General features: G+C 47.0%; 1 protein-coding gene across 6 annotated transcripts in view; it reads right to left on the minus strand.

Annotated features, from left to right (window-relative positions):
• SLC4A11 (solute carrier family 4 member 11) overlaps positions 1–22,778 on the minus strand; it is a 241,052-nt gene that overhangs the window by 122,877 nt on the left and 95,397 nt on the right. For all 6 annotated transcript variants that reach the window (XM_053402104.1, XM_053402102.1, XM_053402101.1 and 3 more), the window contains exon 2: positions 544–594. In XM_053402104.1, coding sequence (XP_053258079.1) covers positions 544–594 — 51 coding nt within the window. The remainder of the gene's footprint in view (positions 1–543; positions 595–22,778) is intronic.

Below are 22,778 nucleotides of genomic sequence, written 5' to 3' on the forward strand. Positions count from 1 at the left end.
CCCTCCAGGCGAGGGCCACATTCCCCAGAAAAGGAAATCTACTTGCTTCCTGGACCCAAGAGCTCGTAACACAGAGCACCCTCCATCATGCCAGTTTCTATTTATTGGCCCCAATCCATCTCATCGCCACCTCCAGGCAACGGTCAAACACCTGAGCTGCCTTCTCCCGATTCAGATGGTACAGAGAGATGGAGTTGTGCATCACACCCTGACAAAGTCCCCCGGTGCTTTCATATAACTGGTGAATAGCAATGGAGAACAAGATTAACTCCCCGTAGGACGCCGCAAGAAATGATAAGATTTCTGATTGCTAAGTTCTGGATGAAGGGAGCGAGTCTCCTCCCTCCAGGAAACATTTGGGAACTGCAGCTCTGAAGGGAGAAGAGACAGAAAAAGAGATCAAATGCCAAGAAGTCAGCCAGCGGGAGACAAAACAAAGAAACATGTGGGCTCTGCAACAAGGTGTTGCAGCGCAGAGTATTGCCATTTGGGCTACATTAGCAGAAGTTGAATTTGCTACTCGTAAGGTAGGATTCTACTTGCCTGTTTCTTCGAAGAAGTAGCCGTTCCTGGACATCGCTGCCGGTGGGCTTTCTAAGAGGAGAAATAAGAGAAAAACAAATTAAGAGGGCAGCTCAGACAATTCAGGGGTTTCTTTTTAAACGAATGGACATTTATTCTTCGGCATGCTTCACTTTTCTTCCGGAATGTCTCCATTACATGGATTTATCACATGAAAACGTAGGCATATTTGCAAACGCTGGCTTCCATTAGCCTTTATTTATTAGTATTCATTATTACAGTACCTCAGGTTAAGTACTTAATTCGTTCCGGAGGTCTGTTCTTAACCTGAAACTGTTCTTAACCTGAAGCACCACTTTAGCTAATGGGGCCTCCTGCTGCCGCCGTGCCGCCGGAGCATGATTTCTGTTCTCATCCTGAAGCAAAGTTCTTAACCTGCGGTACTATTTCTGGGTTAGCGGAGTCTGTAACCTGAAGCGTATGTAACCTGAAGCGTATGTAACCCGAGGTACCACTGTATTAGTATTCACTTTATCTCACCCAGGGCAACACAAAAACGACTTACAACCAACCAAACAGACAGGCAAAACCTCCCACAGAGATTCATTAAACCCAAGAGGGAAAAGAAATGGATTAAAAACATCTCACCCAATTCTAAAAGGCCACAGACAGTCAAAAGCCTGGTTATAGAATAAAGTTTTTGCCTGGTGCCTAAATACATGCTATAAGGGCGCCAGGTTAGCCTTCCTTTGACTACACACTTCGTGAAAAAGTAGACTAAAGTCGACATGTTTTTACCAAAATGGCAACTCTTAAACGTCCCATGTGCAAGTTGAAGCCATCCTATCCGGATCCGTCCTGAATTTTCGTCTTCATTTCCAGGCAAACAGGCTGCTAGGAATCTCACCGCGATAGGGGTGATGGATGAGCACAATGAGATTCGGAAAGAGAGCAGGCACCGGGAAGGGCACAAAGCTTCGGGGCGACTCACACAAGAGGCTAATGCAATGTGAAACGGCACACAAGGTTTGCCAGGAGGCAGCAAAGAGGCTACTCTCTTTCACCGTTACATAATCCCAGGGTCACCCGGAGGCCCATCTCTGCCTTTGTTTACAGGCACATCCCGCACTTTCCTCCAGGTGCTCGTATATCAAAAAAATGAGCCCTTGCCTCTTAAGGCAAGGATGGGGAATCTCCAGAAGTTGAGGGACTCTGGGATGGTGGGAGTTGTAGTCTAGCAAACCAGGCAGAGCCTTCTTCGTAGTGGCGCCTGCCTTGTGCAAAGCCCTCCTGCCAGATGAAAAAGAGACAGAAGTTCTACATACAAGTTTTTTTAAAGGTAAAGGACCCCTGGATGGTTAAGTCCACTCAAAGGTGACTATGGGGTTCTGGCGCTCATCTCACTTTCAGGCCGAGGGAGCCGGTGTTTGTCCACAGACAGTTTTCCGGGTCATGTAGCCGGCATGACTAAACTGCTTCTGGCGCAACAGGACACTGCGACGGAAACCAGACCGCACGGAAACGCCGTTTACCTTCCTGCCGCAGTGGTACCTATTTATCCACTTGCACTGGTGTGCTTTCAAACTGCTACGTTGGCAGGAGCTGGGACCGAACAATGGGAGCTCACCCTGTCACGGGGATTCGAACCACCGACCTTCTGATCGGCAAGCCCAAGAGGCTCAGTGGTTTAGACCACAGCGCCACCTGTGTCCCATGTTTTAGAAGACAGCCATGATTATGTTTTTGTATCTCATGGAAGCCACCCAGAGTGGCTGGGGCAACCCAGTCAGATGGCAGGGGACAAATAATACTATTATATTATTACCTGGACTAGTGATGTATGGAAGTGAGAGCTGGACCATAAAGAAGGCTGATTACCGAAGAATTGATGCTTTTGAATTATGGTGCTGGAGGAGATTCTTGAGAGTCCCATGGACTGCCACAAGATCGAACCTATCCATTCTTAAGGAAATCAGCCCTGAGTGCTCACTGGAAGGACAGATCCTGAAGCTAAGGCTCCAAGACTTTGGCCACCTCATGAGAAGAGAAGACTCCCTGGAAAAGACCCAGATGTTGGGAAAGATGGAGGGCACAAGGAGAAGGGGACGACAGAGGACGAGATGGTTGGACAGTGTTCTCGAAGCTACCAGCATGAGTTTGACCAAACTGAGAGAGGCAGTGGAAGACAGGAGGGCCTGGCGTGCTCTGGTCCATGGGGTCACGAAGAGTCGGACACAACTAAACGACTAAACGGCAAAACTTACCTGGACAGCACCACTTTGGAGAGGTCTGGTTTAACATTGCATGTGAGTGCAGCCAAATTGGAAGCCATTAGGTCCCAGGGCTAGGAATTTGAACAGGTATCTGCTTTGTGGACCTGAGCATGCAGGTGTTGATTCTGCTCCTCCTGCGTCTAGATGCAGCCCTTATACTTCTTGTCACAGAATGAGGCCGCAATGGACCCCATGCATGAAGCATTCAATAAGAAGAGGATCCCATGCACAAAACGTTCGATAAAGAGATAGAGATCTAGAAGAACAGAGCAATTTGTAGGGCTAACCCTGTGCCTTTATACGGCAGTGTTTTCAGAAATGTCCCCGAGACAGAACACACTCAAGACATGTTGCTGTGCAAATACCGGAATCTCGGGAAAGCACAAGAAAACAGAACAAGACACAGGAGCAGGCTTGTCAGATCAATGTTTTTTCAAAAAATAATAATAGTCAGAACATTATTAGCTCGTGTGCGTTCTGCAGTGCTTCTGCGTTGAGCCATTCTGACACGAGGAATATTACCCTGGAACTGAAAACACTCCTTAATAAGGGATGCTGCAAAGGAACGTCTTGAAACTCCGGCCCCATCAAGGTGAAGGGGTCAACTGCAGCTGAGAGACAAGAAGGGATATTGCCTCTCTTTCTTTTTCTCTTTTCATTTCATAGATTTTTTCCCCTTTCACATTTGCACATTTGCATCCAACAACGTTCCGTTATTAAATTCCTCAGAAGATGCGGCTCAGTGTCTTGCCAGCCAGCTTCCTTGATATTAAAAACATAACAAAACCTGCAAATTCCAGTCTCCTGAGCTCTGCTATATCCCCAACATAAAAAGACAACCTTGCATTCCCCGAATACTTCACAGAAGCATTTCTAACTTGGGGGCAACCTGAAGGGAATACCTCCCCAGTTCCATGCTGTTGTTTCCACCCCTCACGTCCTTTTATTCAGATGCCCAAAATCATTTACAGTTAAGCCACTGTTCCAACGGCCCTGCAAAACTCCCCATTTTATAGGGGTTTCCATAAGCCTTTATTTATTAGTATTCATTATTATTAGTATTCACTTTATCTCACAAAAACGACTTACAACCAACCAAACAGACAGGCAAAACCTCCCACAGAGATTCATTAAACCCAAGAGGGAAAAGAAATGGATTAAAAACATCTCACCCAATTCTAAAAGGCCACAGACAGTCAAAAGCCTGGTTATAGAATAAAGTTTTTGCTTGGTGCCTAAATACATGCTATAAAGGCGCCAGGTGAGCGTGCTTCGTGAAAAAGTAGACTAAAGTCGACGTGTTTTTACCGAAATGGCAACTCTTAAACGTTCCATGTGCAAGTTGAATCCTATCTGGATTCGTCCCGAACTTTTGTCTTCATTTCCAGGCAAACGGGCTGCTAGGAATCTCACCGCGATAGGGGTGATGGATGAGCACAATGAGATTCGGAAAGAAGAGCAGGCCTCGGGGAAAGGAAGGGCACAAAGCTTCGGGGCAGGCACAGAACGGGGTCACCGTCTTGTCTTCTTGCCACCCACAATTCTGTGGCACTTCAGTGACGCCCTTTGGTTTTAAAACATATGAAACTGACTTGGTATGGCCATTGGTTCATCTAGCAACATACCGTCAACTCTGACTGGCAACAGCTCTCCGGGATTCTCTGGTCTCTCCCGGTCTTTCCTTGAGATGCTCAGGATTCCACCTGGCTGGGACCTTCTGCATGCCAAGCAAATGCTCTACCGCTGCCCAAAGGGGAACCAATTCTCTCCAGTGCAAAAGATGGATGTATTATCCGCTCATTGATTTAGAAAGGCAACTGTCCTGGAACGCAATGTTAGGCCCGAGGCCAGCACAAGACACAACCCCAAACAGTTGTTGCAGTACCTTTAGGGATCACAACGAAGCCATGCCAGATCTGAGGAGCTCCTTCCACGCTGCAGAGGATACTGGGAGCAGCTGAGCCTGGGGCCAAGGTGAGATTCGAACCCAGGTCCTCTAGGTTCAAAACCCACCCTAACCCTACATTTTGCAACAGATTGCTGGGTGCAAACAGCTCTAAATTACAACAAGGGCAGGGGGGAGACAGAGGAATTTGCTGTCAATGCCTTAGTGGGCCTTCACAATACAGTGGTACCTTGGTTCTTGAATTTAATCCATTCTGGGAGTCTGTTTGGCTCCTGAAACCATTCGAAAACCAAGTCACGGCTTCCGACTGGCTGTAGAAAAACAGTCGCAAACCGGAACACTTACTTCTGGGTTTGCAGCATTCGCGTACCAAGGTATCTGATTAATGCATAAAATGATTTGCCCACAATATTTCGCTAAGCCTCTGTCTTTGCCGTCTCTATCCTGTGTGCCCCTTTCCAAAGAGTGGGAGCTGGGAGGTGCACCTTCCAGTGTCCAACCCTGAACCGACACGGTAAATTTGCTTTTGCAACATCCTATTAGGGGGTCCATGCAGCCGCTGCTTAAATAACTTCTGAGACAAGGTCTTTTTCTCAAAGGGTGAGGTCCACTTCCTCAAGGATCAATGAACAGGCTCACAGACAGCAGCCTCTTCCGGATGCAAGATGCTGGACAGTCTTTATTCATCCATATTTTGGCCTTTTTTTGGCTGTTGGCCCAGGATTCAATAGGTGGACAGTTAAGGAAAGAGAGGGTTTGTGCCTACATTTGGCCGGTTATTTCGTACCACCAGGAGGGTGGGAAGGTGGAGTTTAGCGGTTTTATAAGTTGTGTGTCTTTGTTTGTATGGGCCTTAGGTTGCCTACCCCAGATTTAGGGCTTCAAAGGTCAGCACCAACATTTTGAACTACTCACTTTATGAACTACTCACTAACTTTGTCACAGATCTTAAGAATGGGAAAATGCCAACAAGTTCGCTTGGGTCAAGACACCGCTGTATTTCCCCAGCAGAGAAGCTAAGCTCATGTGAACGATCACTAATTCTGTTCTGGTTTCTCCTGAAAAAAATGCATCAGAAAGCTTTCCCCTCCTTCCCGGTGCCAAACACATCTCCGCTGCCAACACACCTTTGTCAGACTTCAAGCCCTAACCCAGTTTTGCTTCTGTTGCCGCTGAAGAGATTGACAGAAACAGGGAAGGAGAAGCCTCGCTAATGAGAAATAAGAAATGCTGTACAAGCTCGCTAAGTAGGTCAGGCCTCCCTCATATTGTGCGGCATCACTCAGAGCCACAGCGAGGGAGGAAAAACACCTGCCCGTGAAAACGGAGAGGACACGGAAACAGAAGCACCCAGTCAGGAGGACCCGGGGGCGCCTGCCTGTCAGTCTACCTCCCTCCCTTACCTCATACCTTGGTTGCCATTAATTTGATTTTGAACTTAATTTGATTTGATTCTGAACTGATTTTAAAATGAATTGATTTTAGAATGTTGTGTTACTTTTATTGTCGTTAGCCGCTCTGAGCCCGGCTTTGGCTGGGGAGGGCGGGATATAAATAAAATTCTATTATTATTTTATTATTATTATTATTATGGGCAGAGGGGAAAAACATCCACGATGGAGCCATCTCTGAAAAGGGGTCCAGCTTGGTGCCTGCCTCCGACAATCCAACAGCAACCCCAGCGGACAAGAAACAGGTTCGTCTTTGGATAGTTCCAAAATTCTGCAATTGGTTGCTTAACCCCCTAATGTGGTTCGTTTCTTGATCTTGCCAAGCTCTGAGTCTCAAAATGAGATTTCGGTTCGGAGGCAGTTGTGGGGGGGGGGGGGGGGTTTGCATCTAGGCCGAATCTGAGCTGCTCACTCCCTAAGCCGAAAACACACCCAATTGGTTTTGCTTCTTTAGTAAGGTAAAGGGTAAAGGGACCCCTGACCATTAGGTCCAGTCGTGACTGACTCTGGGGTTGTGGCGCTCATCTCACTTTATTGGCCGAGGGAGCCGGTGTACAGCTTCCGGGTCATATGGCCAGCATGACTAAGCTGCTTCTGGTGAACCAGAGCAGCACACAGAAACGCCGTTTACCTTCCTGCCGAAGGGGGGAATGCACTTTGTCGTGCTTTCAAACTGCTAGGTTGGCAGGAGCAGGGACCGAGTAATGGGAGCTCACCCCGTTGCGGGGATTCAAACCGCCGACCTTCTGATCGGCAAGTCCTAGGCTCTGTGGTTTAACCCACAGCGCCACCCGCGTCCCTTTGCTCCTTTAGTAGGACCACCCTACAGGCAGGGTTAGAAACTCAACTTACTATACAGTGGACACTTGGGTTGCGAACATGATCTGTGCGGGATGCACATTCGCAACCCGCAGCGTTCGCAACACACGTCTGCGCATGCACAGGTTGCGATCCGGTGTTTCTGCGCATGCGCAAAGTGCGATTTAGTGCTTGTGTGCATGTGCGACCGCCGAAACCCGGAAGTAATCCATTCCGGTACTTCCGGATTTCAGCAGTCCGTAACCCAAAAAAACGCAACCTGAAGCGTCTGTAATCTGAGGTATGACTGCATAAGCTAGGCTCAAAACGGCTCCTTAAACCAGGGTTACAGTCGCCAAGACGGAATGCATCGTTGCCATTTCAGAGGGCAGGCAGCTCAAAAGTCGTATTATTTTTCAACACGACTTTCTGGTTGCTCTGATTTCACAGGAAGGGAGAAGAGTAAAAGGGAGGTTTCGCAGCTCAGCCTCTGAGCTCCTCTCATTCCCCAACCCAGCCAGGCGCCGGCTACAGTAGACCCCCTGCCAGGATCGCTCTCTGCAGGCACTAAAGGGATTGCTTTGCAGAAAGAAGCCGCCTCCGTTTTTTAAAAATAGCACGGGAACCAGCAGAGGGGACTCCTCTCTCCATCCCGAAGGAGCAACAAGGGTTTTAATTTCCCTCTTTCTTGTTATTATTCATCACACTTCCAGCCTGTCGTTCTTGCAAGGACATTAAGGCAGACGGCCGGCCCTATCCTTAAGCACACTGGGGAAGCTGCCTCAGGCAGTACTCTAGGAAGCCAGTGGGGTTAGGGTGTCGGATTAGGACCTGGGAGATCAGGGTTCAAATCCCCACTCAGCCATGAAGGGTGACCTTGGAGTCAATCTTAACCTACCTCACAGAGTTGTTGAGCGGGAAGGAGACGGCCACGTACTCCCTGGAGAAAAAGGCCGGATATAAAAAGCTCTTCTGCTCACCTGCTTAAGAAAGCTAGAAGGGCCAGCCAGGTGGAGAGGTCAGTCGCCAACCTGAGATCCACAGATCTTCATGTGATCATAACTGGACCCACATCAGCTACAAAACATGCCAGGCACCTGGGTAACTGGATCTGCACCAGTCTCAAAGAAACCCAGCTCCTGCTTGCTGTTTTTGGATATAGATGTGCTGGTGTTTTTGGTTTTTTTAAGAGTATGCCAGCATCAAATTAGATAGATAATTTATTACGGTCAAATACCAGCTCACATAACATAACACAATAAAAACAGCGTTCATAAAGAAAAAATATACAGTCGGAGCAGATTGCAGCAATAGTTCATGAGTTAAAATTGAGATATATACATACACCCGCACAACTGAGATTTGGGCTACCATAAAAAATTGACCCTGAGGCGCCCCAAAGGGCAACTTCAGCATTTCCCTAGTAAGCTATTTTATTCTAGAGGATGATCTGTGCCTACAAATCTGGGCACAGAACCTGGCTACCAGCCAGGTCGTCTTGTGATCTTTGCCTAAGAGGAGAGAATTAAATTTAGACTTGTCTGAAAGATCGGCGAGCCTTTTCAGCAAAGGATCAGTGGTGTCTCTACGAATCTCAACATAAAAAGGACATCTAAAAAATATATGTTTGGGGCTTCCTATTTTCCCTAATGGGCAGGCAAAAAGTCTCTGTGTGTATAAGACTCTTCTATAGGAGCCTTCCAGAACCGGTGAGGGCAAGGCTGCGCTTCTAGCAAGAGTAAAAGCCCTTCTTGCGTCAGTATCAGATTGCTTCCGGTCGGGTGCCTGCTTCTCTCTCTATGTGTGCTCCTCATTCCTCCATTTGTTCTGTTCCTCTTTTCTAAGTTTGCAATAAATCGGTGACGGGAGTTGTCTGTAGATTTTTGGGACCGTAAAGTTTTCCAGTGCAAACCAGGCATCGTAACTCTTCAATGCACAACATCAGCACCTGCCCTCCCTCCGACCCCACCGTGGCTTCTACACAACTTTTCAGCGGCAGACGCAGAAGGCAACCACGACAGCATCCCAGGCAATGGAAGCAAAGGCCAGGCATCCCATATTGCAGCTCCTACAATGAGCTGGGGTTGAGATAGTAAGACCACATCTGGGTCCAGTTCTGGGCGCCACAATTTAAGAAGGACGTTGACAAGCTGGAATGTGTACAGAGGAGAGCGGCCAAGATCAAGGATCTGGAAACCAAGCCTTATGAGGAACAGTTGAGGGACTTGGGCCCTAAAGAAGCCAGATTAGCCTTAACCAGAGGCAGGGCCTTTTCAACACTGGCTCCGGCCTGGTGGAACGCTCTTTCTCATGAGACCAGGGCCCTGCGGGATCTGATTTCTTTCTGCAGGGCCTGTAAGACAGAGTTGTTCTGCCTGGCCTTTGGCTTGGAATCCACTTGATCCCCTTCCCCTCTTTCCATTTTCCTTTCTGCTTCTATGATGGAACTCCTATTTGGGGACTTCCCTGGCTTTTTTCTGGCCCACGTAGGACCAGTCTGAATAGTTGGCCTTGGTGAAAATTTGACGTTTTCATCCCCAGAAAAGTTTTTGATTTGAGTTTCTACTGAAATGAGGCTGCATTTTAATGTTGTATTTTAATCTTGTTTTTAAGTTGTATTTTAATCAATTGTTTTTATACCTGGTGTTAGCCGCCCTGAGCCCAGTCTTAGCTGGGGAGGGCGGGGTATTATTATTATTATTATGATTATTATTATGCCGGAAAAGGGGAGACTGAGAGGAGATATGAGAGCCATCTTCAAGTATCTCAAGGGCTGTCACATGGAAGATGGAGCAAGCTTGTTTTCTCCTGCTCCAGAGAGGAGGACCCGAAACAAGGGATTCCAGTCACAAAGAAGGAGATTCCAAATACACGTCAGGAAGAACTTTCTGACAGTAAGAGCTGCTGGGGCAGCCTCCCTCAGGAGGTTGTGTGTGCCTTCCTTGGAGGTTTATAAGCAGAGGCTGGATGGCCAACTGTCATGGATGCTTTAGCTGAGATTCCTGCATTGCAGCGGGTTGGGATGGATGATCCTTGGGGTCCCTTCCAAGTCCACAATTCTATGACCTCCTGGGTACTTCCCAGAGAGCCAGTGTGGTGTAGTGGTTAAGAGCGGTGGATTCGTAATCTGGGGAACTGGGTTCGCGTCTCCGCTCCTCCACATGCAGCTGCTGGGTGACCTTGGGCTAGTCACATTTCTCTGAAGTCTCTCAGCCCCACTCACCTCACAGAGTGTTTGTTGTGGGGGAGGAAGGGAAAGGAGATTGCTAGCCGCTTTGAGACTCCTTCGGGTAGTGATAAAGCAGGATATCAAATCCAAACTCTTCTTCTTCTTCTTCAGTTCTTTATGATCCTTCTGCAAAGCAACGTTCCAGTTTAAACAGGCAAGTGACCTCATGCCTGCCCCCCCCTTGTTGTGTCACAGTAATAGTGAGGACTCTAACAGCCTTTGGTACCCAGGTATTGTTGTTTAGTCGTTTAGTCGCGTCCGACTCTTCGTGACCGCCTGGACCAGAGCACACCAGGCCCTCCTGTCTTCCACTGCCTCCTGCAGTTTGCTCAAACTCATGCTGGTAGCTTCAAGAACACTGTCCAACCATCTCGTCCCCTTCTCCTTGTGCCCTCCATTTTTCCCAACATCAGGGGAGTCTTCTCATGAGGTGGCCAAAGTATTGGAGCCTCAGCTTCAGGATCTGTCCTTCCAGTGAGCACTCAGGGCTGATTTCCTTCAGAATGGAGAGGTTTGATCTTCTTGCAGTCCATGGGACTCTCAAGAGTCTCCTCCAGCACCAGAATTCAAAAGCATCAATTCTTCGGCGATCAGCCTGCTTTATGGTCCAGCTCTCACTTCCATACATCACTACTGCGAAAACCATAGCTTTAACTATACAAACCTAGACAGCTTCAAAGGATGATGCAAAACTCAAAGAAGAGAGGGCTGTAGCCAAGTTAGGAAGGGTCACAGAGGAGTTCAGGTAGAAAGGGATGGGCAAGGGGGGCACGTGGAGGCCAGGGTCTTGCAATAAGCTATGTGCCCCAGAAGCAGAGATCAGAAAGAGCTCAAATTCCCTCTAGGGGGAAAAGAAGAGGCATTTTATGAAGAGAGAAAGCTGGAGAGAGAGAGAGAGAGAGAGAGAGAGAGAGAGAGAGAGAGAGAACGAGAACAATCTAATATGCAAAGAGGAAGGAAAGATTTGAATACTGCTACAGCTCAAAGCTCTGCGGGCACAGAGGAAATGAAAAGGATTTGGAAGAAATGCTTCAGCAATCCTGCCCAATGTGAGACGAACTGGAGCATGGGTAGGCAAACGAAGGCCCGGGGGTTGGATCCGGCCCAATCGCCCTTCTAAATCCGGCCCACGGACGGTCTGGGAATCAGCGTGTTTTTACACGAGTAGAATGTGTCCTTTTATTTAAAATGCATCTCTGGGTTATTTGTGGGGCATAGGAATTCGTTCATTTTTTTCCCTTCCCAAAATATAGTCTGGCCCCCCACAAGGTCTGAGGGACAGTGGACCGGCCCCCTGCTGAAAATGACTGCGGACCCCTAGACTGGATGGATCTCTGCCTGCCGAAATGCCAACTGAACGGGGGTAGGAAACGAATTTTGAACAGGGTAGGAGGAGGACAGAAAAATAAAAGGAGAGGGAAGCTGTAGGGGCAAGACACTACAGTACTGAACTAAAAAAAACAGGCGCTAAATGAATGCAAGTTCATTTCCTAACATTTAGCAATTAAGTTTACACTCCATTTCTGATGTGTGTGTTTATGTATTAGCTGTGCTTTGCAATGGGCCCAGATATGCAGAAGAGAAAGGTTAAAGCATCCTAACAAATTTTGCAATACGTTAAACGTCCATCACACCGAACACTTTTCATTCCAGCAAGCATTTTATGAACTTAACTGCTTTTGTTTTCACTGGACTGAGTTGCTTGTAAAGATTGCTGCAGTTGAGTGGTATATACGTTGTCAAAATAGATAAATGAAATAAATAGGAAACTCTACGCTGGCAAAAGTGACTCTAGAGGAAGCAAGAAAACTGCATATTGCAGGAAACTGAAGCCCCAAGAAGGAACTTCTACAAACCACTGAATCCCATGGTTTTCCTGCTGGAGCCACCAAGAGATCAACTTCAGACTCACAACAACTTCAGACTCACAACAGCCATCACACCGGACAGACAACAGCAGATGTAAATAATAATAATAATAATTTATTATTTATCCCTGCCCACTCTGGGTGGCTCCCAACAGAATATTAAAAACACATTAACATCAAACATTACACACTTCCCTAAATAGGGCTGCCTTCAGATGTCTTCTAAAAGTCTGGTAGTTGTTTATTTCCTTGACATCTGATGGGAGGGCGTTCCACAGAGTGGGCGTCACCACCGAGAAGGGCCTCTGCCTGGTTCCCTCTAGCTTTGCTTCTCGCAGTGAGGGAACTGCCAGAAGACCCTCAGAGCTGGATCTCAGTGTCCGGGCAGAACGATGGGGGTAGAGACGCTCCTTCAGGTATACTGGGCTGAGGCCATTTAGGGCTTTAAAGGTCAGCACCAACACTTTGAATTGTGCTTGGAAATGTACTGGAAGCCAATGCAGATCTCTCAGGACTGGTGTTATGTAGTCCCGGCGGCCGCTCCCAGTCACCAGTCTAGCTGCCACATTCTGGATTAGTTGTAGTTTCTGGGTCACCTTCAAAGGTAGCCCCACGTAGAGCGCATTGCAGTAGTCCAAGCGGGAGATAACTACAGCATGCACCACTCTGGCAAGGCAGTCTGCGGGCAAGTAGCGTCTCATCCTGCGCACCAGATGGAGCTGGAAGACTGCTGCCCTGGATACAGAATTGACCTGCACCTCCATGGACAGCTGTGAGTCCAAAATGACTCCCAGGCTGCGCACCTGGTCCTTCAGGGGCACAGTTGCCCTATTCAGGACCAGGGAGTCCTCCACACCCGCCCACCTCCTGTCCCCCAAAAACTGAACTTCTGTCTTGTCATTGCTGATGCTGATGTAGAATATTTTGGTGTGGTTCAGATTCACCAAGGAAAATCACTTATCCTCCACGTGTCTCTAATAATGGGAAATGGGCAGTGGAGTGTGTGGAACAAAAAATGAACTTCAGACCACAAGGCACCTGAAACCTAGTTAGATATCCTTTGCTACTGGATATGGTTTCACAGATGCAGCCAAGCCATCTCCATCTCTCTTTCGAAACTGCATGCAAGCATCCCTAACGAAGAGCACGCAGTTCAAAAGCCGCCAGCTGGACCCATTAGAAAGCATCGTTCCATTCGCTTTACGTTTCCCCTTTGCCACAGAGGAAGTTGCAGCCCGGCAGGATCCCGGTCGTAGCAGCTGCTGTGCGCGTCTGCAAATGGAGCCCACGGGAGCCGGAGAGCCAGCGGGAAGGGCTAAAATAGCTTCTCCGTGCCCGTTGGCGAAGACTTGGCAGAGAAGCCAATTGCCAAGAGTTGAAATAAAAGCACCAGGACGGAATGACGAAGTCTGTGCGTGGAAAGGGCAAGCGGGAACGTAAAGGCCCAGTTGTTCGTGGAAGAAGAAAGTGCCGTTTTGAATAGTGAGAGGGAACACGTGGTCCACAGCTGGTGCAAAGAGGAACAGGCTGCAGAAAGTGGAAATTGCAACTATCTTAAAGGTAAAGGTAAAGGGACCTGCGACCATTAGGTCCAGTCGTGACCGACTCTGGGGTTGCAGCGCTCATCTCGCTTTATTGGCCGAGGAAGCCAGCGTACAGCTTCTGGGTCATGTGGCCAGCATGACTGAGCCGCTTCTGGTGAACCAGAGCAGCTCATAGAAACGCCGTTTACCTTCCCGCCGGAGCAGTACCTATTTATCTACTTGCACTTTGACATGCTTTCGAACTGCTAGGCTGGCAGGAGCAGGGACCGAACAACGGGAGCTCACCCCGTCACTGGGATTCGAACTGCCGACCTTCCAATCGGCAAGCCCTAGGCTCTGTGGTTTAACCCACAGCGCCACCCGCGTCCCAACTATCTTAGACTTGAGTTATGTTGGAAATGGAAGGAAGGAGCAATTCCAGGGGAGTTGCCTCCTTCTGGGCGATGGAAAGAAAGGACAGGGCTCAAATGGCACCCAAACGGCGTCGAGCGCACAAAAGGAATCACAGAACTGTAGAGTTGGAAGGTGTTAAGTTGTGGGTGAACATATCAGACGACACAGCGATTCTTCAAACAGCTCTTGTTTATTCACAGGACAGAACAGAACTGAAGTGAAGGGTTCAGCCAACCTGCTTATATAGAGCTCCACTACAACACAACTGTAACCACTTTCTGTAACTATCCAATCACTGAACGTCACTTTCAATCCCTTATTAGCATATGTGGACCTGAGTGAAAACTATCTACAGTATCCCCCTGCTGGCCCAGGGTGAGAACTTCAGTACATAACAGAAGGGACCTCGGGGGTCATCTAGGGCAACCCCCTGCAATGCAGGATTCTTTTGCCCAACGTGGGGCTCAAACCCATGACTAAGAGTCTCATGCTCTACCGACTGCAGATTTCCATTATGTTATTTTTATCTTTTGCTTGTAAGCCGCTTTGGGATTTATTTGAATAAAAAGCGGCACAGAAATAGAATAAAATCAATCAATCAATATTACAGCACTGGCAGTTTCCAGTGCAGATCTGTATGGCAGCAAAACACTGAGCTGCCACAAACTGGTAGGTCGCATCCACCCACAGCATACATTTAAAGCACATTTCTCTCTCTCCGCCCCGGCCAAGAATCCTGAGAACTGTAGTTTGTTAATGGTACTGGGAGTTGTAGTTCCGTGGTGGGTGAACTAGTTCCCATGGTGTGTTTTTTTATAGTGTGATATATAAGTATATATACAGAGAGAACACAGCAAAGCGAGCCCCTCATTAAGTCTTGCCCAAACAAGACCGAAAAGGAACACAAAAAATCTGGCAAGTTTGCAGCTGATAAGAGACGGGAAAGGAGAATCTGAAGTGTCCATTGCTAAGACCGTTTAAGCCCAACGTTGTTAATAATAATAATAATAATTCAATACATCAGAAGAAGGAAACTGGCCACAGAAGACAAAGCGCTTCTAAAAGGAGCATTAAAGGAGGACCAATGGAGACAGCAGGGCAAGGCAGCTGAATGAATTCTTTGTGTCTGCCCTCACTTCAGAAAATGTAGGACAGACAGAATTGCATTTTATTTTATTTTTTAAAGGAGGGAGACTATCGCAGGGAGGGAGGGAGGGAGGAAGGGAGAGAGATTCAACAGCCAGCGAACTCTAATCTTGTGGAATTCCCTCCCCACAGAAGTGCATTCGGCACCCTCATTCTGAAGCTTTCATCACCTTTGAAGATGTACCTGTTTATGCTCTTAAGCATGTGGGGTGTGTTTGTGTGCTGTGGGGTTGGTCTGCTTGATGCCAGAGTCCCTTAAGCAATTCCTGGGGCCCTGGATCCAGCAAGAGTTAAAATCCAATGGAGGTTAAAGATAATGTCAAAGGAGCGCAAAGCAAAAGACAGACTTCCAGTTAAAATCATGGAACCACAGAATTTACAGAAGGGTCCAAGTCCCTGCGATGCAGGAATCTCAACTAGATCATCCATGACAGATGGCCACCCAAGGAAGGATGATATATGATAGTTCAATTGGCAGAGCATGAGACTCTTAATCTCAGGTTCATGGGTTCAAGCTCCACGTTGGGCAAAAGACCTGCTCTTGTTGCGATTGTAAAGGGAAATTCGAGAAACCAGAGGCCTTTCTCCTGGGCATAGTCGGCCTATTGGTGCCAAAGAAGGATAGAACTTTCTTTATGTATGCAACAACAGCAGCAAGAATACTTATTGCAAAGTATTGGAAGACACAAGATTTACCCACCCTGGAAGAGTGGCAGATGAAGGTGATGGACTACATGGAATTGGCGGAAATGACTGGCAGAATCTGAGACCTGGGAGAAGAGTTGGTGGAAGAAGATTGGAAGAAGTTTAAAGACTATCTGCAGAAACACTGTAAAATTAATGAATGTTAAAATGATGTTGGATTGAAAATAAGTGGCATTAGCAACAAAGTTAATAAGAATATGCAAAAGTGAATTGATAATGGATGAAAATATAGAGTTATAATATGTTAAGATATAGAGTTAAGATAAATGAAAGAGGGTAAGGATTTGCTGATTTGATTATGTAAATGGGAATACAAAAAGGGGAGGTGTGAGGAGGTCAAGGAAACAAGCTAATGAGTTTAAAGATATTAAAAAATGGATTTGTTTTTAATTCTTTCTTACCTATTCGTTTTTTGTATTTTGTATTTTTATTTTTTATTTTTTATGTATTTTTGTATGTCTTTTTTTATCTTTTGCTTTTCATATGTTTCTTTTGTATTCTGTAAACCTTTGTTTTTGTAAAATCTCAATAAATATTTTATAAAAATAAATAAATAAAGGGAAATTCGAAAATCGAATCCAAGTCAAAGAGAGGTGGCAGGAGGATGCAGGCAAGCCATCAGACATGGGTAGCATTCAACTCTAGAATTCCTGAAGCTCTCAACATGCAAAATCTTTGGTCTTTTTAGCAAAAACGTGCCACTATTTGTCCCAAAACCTAGCCTCTATACCAAAGAACTAAGAAGTAACCAGTGTGGTTCAAATGGGATCCAAGAGATCCAGCGCTTAAATCCCAGGGGGTCCCTGTAGCTACCGGTACTTAACACTTGTACAATCATACTTTGGTCATCGAACGGGATCCGTTCTGTGAGTCCGTTTGGCTTCCAAAACGTTCGCAGACCAAGGCACGGCTTCAGATTGGCCGATTGGACCCATAAACAATGCGAACAGCCGAATCGGACATTCGGCTTCCTAAAAAAACGTTCACAAACCAAAACACTTACTTCTGGGTTTGCGGCGTTCGGGAGCCAAAATGTCCGAGTACCAAAGCATTCGACAACCAAGGTACAACTAACTGGGATAGTTAGTGGAAAGCATTGAAATATATACACTATTAACTGTGTATGTATGTGTGTGTGGGGGTACTCATCCTCATTTGACCTCCACAACTACCTTTTGAGGTAGATTAGGCAGAGAGGCAGTGGCTGGTCCAAAGTGGAGATCTGAACCCCAGTCTCCCAAGGTCCTAGTCCAGCACTCTAACCATTACACCTCGCTGCCTCTCTCTAGAGCAGCCTTGCCCAACCTGGTGCCCTCCGGATGTTTCGGTCTACAGCTCCCATCGGTCCCCGTCAGCCATGCCCTCTCAATTTTCCTCTCCGCAAGCGGGCCTTGCGCTTGGCAGCAGTTAAATCTGGGGCTGAATGTCTAATATGACTGATGGGGTGGAGACCCACTGGGGTCAGAATCTGTGTTTGAAATTAGCCAGGCGCCAGGCGCGTTTTTGCGACTACCGCGGATCTGACTGCGACCATGTTGAGATCCCTGGATGCCAAGTTGGTGACTGATATCTCTATCTGGCTGGCTCCTCCAGCTTTTTAAAGCCGGTAAGTAGAAGATCTTATACATTGCCTCCATCTCCCCCCTTTTTCTCCAGGGAGTACATCGTTCACACCCACTCCTCAGCTAATCCCTGCAAGGACCCTGCGAGGTCGGTTAGAGTGTTGGACTAGGACCTGGGAGACACCAGGTTTCAAATCCCCACTCGGCCACAAAGCTCACTGGGTGACCTTGGACCAGGGGATTAAATGGGGTAGGGGGAGAACCATCTGTTCCACCGTGAGCTCCTTGGAGAAAAAGCTGGGATATACCTGAAGGAGCGTCTCCACCCCCATCATTCAGCCCGGACACTGAGGTCCAGCGCCAAGGGCCTTCTGGCGGTTCCCTCCCTGCGAGAAGCCAAGTTACAGGGAACCAGGCAGAGGGCCTTCTCGGTAGTGGCACCCGCCCTGTGGAACACCCTCCCATCAGATGTCAAAGAGAGAAATAACTACCAAACTTTTAGAAGACATCTGAAGGCAGTCCTGTTTAGGGAAGCTTTTAATGCTTAATAAGTTATTGTATTTTGTTGGAAGCCCCCCAGAGTGGCTGAGGAAACCCAGCCAGATGGGCAGGGTATAAATAATAATATGTTGTTGTTGTTGTTGTTGTTGTTGTTGTTGAACCATAGAACTGTAGAGTTGGAAGGGACCCCCAGATTCACCTAGACCAATCCACTGCAATGTAGGAATCTTTTGCCCAACGTGGGGCTCGAACTTGTGAACCTGAGATGCTCAGCCAACTGAACTATCATATAAATACTGGGCATCTGGAAATCTGACATTGTTGCTGGTTTCTTTGTAACTGACAGTATGAGCTGTTTGACAGTGGAACAGACACCCACAAGAGATGGTGACCTCTCCTTCCTTGGAGGTATCTAAGCAGAGGTTGGATAGCCGTCTGTCATGGATGATCTGGTTGAGATTCCTGCATTTCAGGGGGTTGGACTAGATGTCCCTTGGGATCCCTTCCAACTCTACAAATTCCATCTTTCCATGATTTTAACTAGAAGTCTGTCTTTTGTTTTTTACGCTCTTTTAACATTATCTGTAACCCTTATTTTTATTGCAAATGCAACAGAAAGAAATGCGCTCTCCCATTTACAATAAGAACGGTCTACGAATCCTGATTTAAACACACATATTTGCGGAGGCGGCCCATATGTCCAAACAAGATTGTTGATTCTAAGACATATGTTCAAATGTAGCATCGTGTGTGGAATAGAATTCAAATGTGGAATATATAATATGATTGCTGGATTTTGCCTCAGGTTGTACCCATTCTTGCCCTGGTGCCTTCGGGTAAAGGGTGGGTTATAGATCCTTTTAATTACTTAATAAGGCGACTTCTGAAGAAGGAAATATATTTTTGTTGCTGTTTAGTCGTGTCCGACTCTTCGTGACCCCCTGGACCAGAGCACGCCAGGCACTCCTGTCTTCCACTGCCTCCCACAGTTTGGTGAAACTCATGCTGGTCGCTTCGAGAACACTGTCCAACCATCTCATCCTCTGTCGTCCGCTTCTCCTTGTGCCCTCCATCTTTCCCAACATCAGGGTCTTTTCCAGGGAGTCTTCTCTTCTCATGAGGTGGCCAAAGTACTGGAGCCTCAGCTTCAGGATCTGTCCTTCCAGTGAGCACTCAGGGCTGATTTCCTTCAGAATGGAGAGGTTTGATCTTCTTGCAGTCCATGGGACTCTCAAGAGTCTCCTCCAGCACCAGAATTCAAAAGCATCAATTCTTCGGCGATCAGCCTTCTTTATGGTCCAGCTCTCACTTCCATACATCACTACTGGGAAAACCATAGCTTTAACTATCCAGTGGTACCTCGGGTTACATACACTTCAGGTTACATACGCTTTAGGTTACAGACTCCGCTAACCCAGAAATAGTACCTGGGGATAAGAACTTTGCTTCGGGATGAGAACAGAAATCGTGGTCTGGCGGTGCGGCGGCAGCAGGAGGCCCCATTAGCTAAAGTGGTGCTTCAGGTTAAGAACAGTTTCAGGTTAAGAACGGACCTCCGGAACAAATTAAGTACTTAACCCAAGGTACCACTGTACGGACCTTTGTCGGCAAGGTGATGTCTCTGCTTTTTAAGATGCTGCCTAGGTTTGTCATTGCCTTTCTCCCAAGGAGCAGGCGCCTTTTAATTTCATGACTGTTGTCACCATCTGCAGTTATCATGGAACCCAAGAAAGTAAAATCAGAGATCAATTCCTTGCAAGAAGGTTTGAGGGGAGAAGGGAAAAGCAGCCTTATTGTCCGTCCCCCCCTTTCTTTTCCATTGACTGGAAAAAAAAAATATTCACATTCTGCGACAGGGAACACCAACCTGATCAAAGCTGGAGTTGTTCAGTAAAGACGGGAAAACACTCTGCACATGATGTGAGGCAAAATCGGTTTTGTTACACTTCCAGAGGTGAGCCAAGAAGAGGAAACCAGCGCTTCTAGGCTCAGTTTAGGTAGGAGAGCATTTGGCTCTGAATGAAGGCATAGTTCACGGGCAGAGCATCTGGTAGAAAAGGTTTCCGGTTTGATCCCCAGGCAAGGCTGGGAGAAATCCCCCATTTGAAATTCTGAAGAGCAGCTGTCAGTCAGTGCAGACAGTACTAAGCCGGATGACAAATTTCCTCACAAAGCTGCAAAACTATCAAACCGCTCAAAAAAACGGCACACAATTGGCCTGACCTGCCAATTTCGCGTTCCTGGGATGGCAACCTTCACCCGCTCCCTATCGAGTTCGACTCGAGTTCAAGTCTTCCTGCCACACACCTACAGCAATGCACCGGCGCCCCATCTCAGCCTCAGTTTCCCCTCTGTAATAGGAGCCTAGGAAGGATCTCTCTCTCTCTCACACACACAAGCACACACATACATATATACACCGGGAGGCTGTGCACAGAACACAGCGCCTGCAGAACGAATTTTTAAAGGCAGAGAGCGCAGAAACGGGTATAATGATGCAAAATGGAAAATTTATCTCATCCCCCACCGGCAGAAACGGGAGGGGATTCTCCAGCGGCTGAGCGCTTCGCAGGCAAAAACATCCACCCACACACACTGTGTGTCTGGAGTGGAAACAGGTTGCTGCTGAAACCGGCTTCATAGGAGCCGCTGCTCAGCTCCAGCCAATGCCAGGGACAAGCGCCACAACAACAACCAAGCGAGCCCAGGCAAAGGTGTCTGCGATCCGGGGCTCTTTTTCGGAGCAAGCCTGCCTCCCTGAGAAAAGTCCAAGGGGGGTGGGGAAACGTCTCCCCACCACCAAGTGGACTGGGCAGCTGTCGAAAGCAACCAGGAAGCAGCTATGCTTGTTTTTAATTTTTTTATTTTGCTCTCTCCTCTCCCATTCTCCCTTTCTTGGCCGGTTTTCCCTTACAGGTGTCACCAAGAAGCAAAGGCCGGCTAGTTTTCCGCCCCCCAAAAAACAAACAACAGCTCTGGAGGAAGGAACCACAGGGAAACAGAGAAAACCCACCATGCCAACCGCTCCTCTTTTTGGCAGCGGACAATAGTGAGTTTTCACAATTGCGAGTTTGATCGGGAAGGGACAGGGACAAGACTAACGGGACAGGCGAATGTCAACGCCATGGGAACGCACTGGTCTCCTTTTCCCGCTTTTAAAGGGTGTTTTACCGGGTGTCAAGTCTACTCATGGAAACTCAGAAAAGCAGGTCCATGGTTTCTGATGGGGAACAAGGCAGCAAACCACCTGGTTGGCCCTTGTGGAGGACAGAATGCAAGACTGGATGAATCCCTGAAATGCATTCTGATCTGAAGTATAATTATTCCTATCAGAAAGGTTATCTCTGCCGCCCTGAATGTGCAGCTGCCATCATCCCTGACCTAGGCTAGGTGGAGTTCGTTTCATTTCACTTTTCATTTGTATACCGCCTTTATTACTATGCCCAAGGTGATGTACAGCTACAAAATATACAACAAAGAACACATGCCTTATAATAATCAGATCCAATACAAAAACTTTAAAATGGAACGACGTATATCGAATAAAGTCCTGTTCAATAATAAGATTCTAGCAACATTCCCAGAGCCACAGGCTCTGCTACATAAAAACTCAAAAGCCACGCTTTGAAAAGTACCTGGCAAGTTGCATTGTCCTAGGAGGAACACCTGAGATTCTTAGCTATCTCAGCTTTGTGTGTTCTGCTGTTTTGTTTCTTAAAAGGCTCAAGCCTTCATGCTCCCAAACAGGGTTTTTTTTTTTAAAAAAAAGAAATCTGATCATCTGTGCCACACAACCTCTGAACACTTTTTCCCACCGCGGTGTTCACACTATGATCCTAGACAAGCATCCTATGCAATCGACATAAAATCAGAGCGCTAATCCCATGTCTTCTGTTGACTCAAAGGCTAGGCTGTGGAAGCCCAGGGGATAAAATCCTCAGGAGGAAGGATCTGGGTGGGAGAGGCTCCTTGGTTGGGTCGTCTTAGCCTCACAGTACCCTGTCCATGAAATGGGAACAATAATATGAGCCGACTAGGAATAAATAAGGAGGATGCAGCAGCTTGCAAGTTTTTAATTGCTACGTAAATTTTGCATGGGCCACAATCTGGTAGGATCCTCGCCTGCACATAAGCTACTAAAAACTGTAAGATCTGAGATCATTCAGGTCCTAAGGTGGGAACTAATTTAACACGCTACATTTAAACGGTGAGCAACAGCAGAAATGGAGTTATCCAAACCCCTCAGGATCACATAGGGGTAACGAGATGATATAGATTATTCACAGTATAGCTGTCCTACAAGCCATCCTGTTGAACGAGCATTTTTCATTTCCCTGATGAAGAAATGCGTATAATTCCCACCCCCAATAAATGAATAAAAGCACAAGAACCTGCCACTACATTAAAAAAACACCCACCTTCACACTGATTCTAAGATAGGGCACAGGTGTGCCGGCAGCAACAGGTTGTCTGAAGATCCCCACTTAAACTAAATTAACGACAGAATTCAAGGCAGATGTTGATCTTCATCTGTAATAGCCAAAGGTACACTAACAAATCCAAAACATACTGAATTTTGGACCAAAAGAAAAAAGAAAAGAGGATGGTGTTGCAAAACCATTTGAGATAAGAAATTCATGTCCCTAGATGTGTGTGAGGCAGAAGAAAGTAATAATACAGAAAGGGAGATAAATAACAACGACAAGAAGAAGACACCTTGATCCAAACTTGTGGCCATTTCAACTCAGCAGAAACTATTAAGCCACAAAACGAAGATGTATTAGCAGGGATTTGGGAAAGAATCAATCTGGCCACAATGCTGTGGAAGAGCTAAATAATCAGAGAGCATCAGAGACTAGATAATCAGAGTATTCCCACTG

The sequence above is a fragment of the Podarcis raffonei genome, chromosome 9, assembly GCF_027172205.1.
Source record: "Podarcis raffonei isolate rPodRaf1 chromosome 9, rPodRaf1.pri, whole genome shotgun sequence".
Taxonomy (NCBI): domain Eukaryota; kingdom Metazoa; phylum Chordata; class Lepidosauria; order Squamata; family Lacertidae; genus Podarcis; species Podarcis raffonei.